The following is a 2,302-nucleotide window of genomic DNA, read 5'->3' as shown; positions in this document are numbered from 1 at the left end:
GGGGGGGGGGGGGGGTATGACATAACACCAGTGAGGACATCAGAGAAGGTGACCTGAGTGCTGGGGTGTTCCCTCACCCGGAGTGCAAGTGACTCACCGCTCTTTGGTGCTCATATCCCACTCCACTGTCAGCTTCACATGGGGAGGCCCACCTGCCCCGCTCAGTTGCAAGGCTCTGGAGGGCAAGGACGAGGTGAAATGTCCCCCCAAAACCGTCTGTCCCCATGGGACCACTTGTTTGCCAGCCCATGGGGCAGGCAGGGACAGCCACCACCTCCCCATGCACCACCCACAGTGACACTGGCCAGCCATGGGGACATCTTTAGCAACCCATGGCAACAACACAGCCACACACAGGGCCATAGTCACACCACTGGCCACCCCCAGGGAGTGAGGGGACATCCCAGGGATGATCCTGTCCCTGCAGCACCCTTACCTGTCAATGGCAGGGTGACAGAGAGGGCGGGGGTCCTGCGGGGACAGGTAGGTGCAGGGGGCCAAGCCCCCAGCCAGGCAGATGCGGAAAAGGGATCCTGCACCCTGTGAGGGGAGAAGGGGCTTTGGGGCTGCTGGGGGCGGGGAGAGAGTCTACCCTGCCCTCCAGCAGCACCCACAGGAGCCAGGCTTTGTGACACGGGACAAAAAAACATCCAAAAAACGAGATTTCTTTGGTCTCCATACCTGGATTGGCAGGGGACACTTGTGGGGAGAGGCACATGGGGTTGGGGGATGACCTGTCCCACTGGCTGTGGTTTGGCTGTGGGGAAAAGCAGCAGCACAGGGACACCAGTGCCTGTGGGATGGCGGCAGCCGGATGCTAGGAATGGTTGGGCTGGGGTGGCTCTGCTGTGGGAGCTGGGTAGCACTGTGGCCATCCACAGTGGCACTGTGGCCACCTGTGGTGACTCCACTGGCCACCTGTAGTGACAATGAGACAGCCCACAGGGACACCACAGCCACGCACAGGGACACTGGTCACCCACAGTGACACCACTGGCTGCCTGCAGTGCAAATATGACCACCCATAGGGACAGTAAAGCCACCCACAGTGACCGTCAGCCAAAGGGATCAACAGCACAACCACCACAATCACTCACAGTGACACCCCTGGTGACCCTGCAGCCAAGCAGCTCTACCATGGTCACCACTGGTATCACCGCAGCAAGTGATGGTGCTGCCACAGCCACCCAAAGCTCCATCATGGCCACCCATAGCTCAAGCTCCCCCATCTCTGTGGTGGCAGCAGATTCAGCCAAGCGTGCCTCTGGGAGGGAACAGTGGTGTCCCCAGCTCACCTGTGCCCGCACCTCTCGCCGCAGCAGGGCCTGCAGCTGGGCCAGGATGCTCTGCTGGAGCTGCTCCCAGGAGACACCTCGCTCCTCCCGCAGCACCAGCGGTGGCCCGAATCTGGGGACAGACAGCAGGGGACACCTGGCTGAGGGGGACATGCAGGTGTCCTGTGCCCCATCCTGCAGTGGGAGGCCAGGATGAGGGCATGGGCCTGAGGGTGGGCAGGGTGGGAGGTACCTGGTGAGCTGGGGACCAGCGCCTGCCGTGTTGCAGAGCAGCAGCAGAATGCGGCCACCCGGCCCGGCGGGTAGCAGTGGGCAGCAAGTGCTGCCCCTCCGGCCGCGCCACCCCGGGGGAGGTGGGCAGGCTGCGTGGGCACCCTGTGGGCAGTGTTGGGGCATTGACAGGCCCTCATTAGCACTAGTGTTAATTTGTGCGATGGTGTGTCCCTGCTTGCTGTGCGGGGGCTGCCTGTGCTCCCCTGCCTGCAGCGTTGCCTCCTGCACTTGACACTTCTCACCAATCACAGCCCAGGAAGCATGGTTTTTTTCAAGCAGAGCTGGCTTTCCTCCCACCAATCACAGGTGGGAGGGGAGAGGTGAAAACAGGACTACAACCAATCACATCACAGCACACCTGCTTCCAATCAGTCATGGGATGGAGCAGACACACGGCTCCCACCAATCACAGCAAAGCACACCTCACAAACCTCACATAACCCCCACAGTTAGTGCTGAGATTCCCACCAATCTCAGAAGAGAAGACAGAGCTCCCACCAATCACAACAGAGCACACCTGTCTCCAACCACAGCTAAAGATACTAGTTTCCCACCTAGCCCAGCAGAGACCACCTTCCCTAAACCCAGTGGAGTGCTGCTGGCTCTGACCAGGAGGCCCCACTGCCCCCCCAATTCTAGCCAGGTGAACCACCATCTCCCACCAATCCCAGGGTTTCTCCCATCTCCCACAGCCCAATGCTGCACAAGCCACTCCCACCCAATCAGAGCAGCAC

The 2,302-nt window shown here is 60.9% G+C and overlaps 1 protein-coding gene across 1 annotated transcript in view; it reads right to left on the bottom strand.

Annotated features, from left to right (window-relative positions):
• Positions 1–2,302, bottom strand: part of USP43 (ubiquitin specific peptidase 43) — a gene marked incomplete at both ends in the record, with an annotated part of 12,024 nt that overhangs the window by 1,619 nt on the left and 8,103 nt on the right. Inside the window, 4 exon segments of the mRNA XM_009078907.1 lie at positions 54–175; positions 437–540; positions 1,296–1,407; positions 1,528–1,657. Coding sequence (XP_009077155.1) covers positions 54–175; positions 437–540; positions 1,296–1,407; positions 1,528–1,657 — 468 coding nt within the window.

The sequence above is a fragment of the Acanthisitta chloris genome, unplaced genomic scaffold (assembly GCF_000695815.1).
Source record: "Acanthisitta chloris isolate BGI_N310 unplaced genomic scaffold, ASM69581v1 scaffold18037, whole genome shotgun sequence".
Taxonomy (NCBI): Eukaryota; Metazoa; Chordata; class Aves; order Passeriformes; family Acanthisittidae; genus Acanthisitta; species Acanthisitta chloris.
This window is presented reverse-complemented; position numbering and strand designations above follow the sequence as displayed.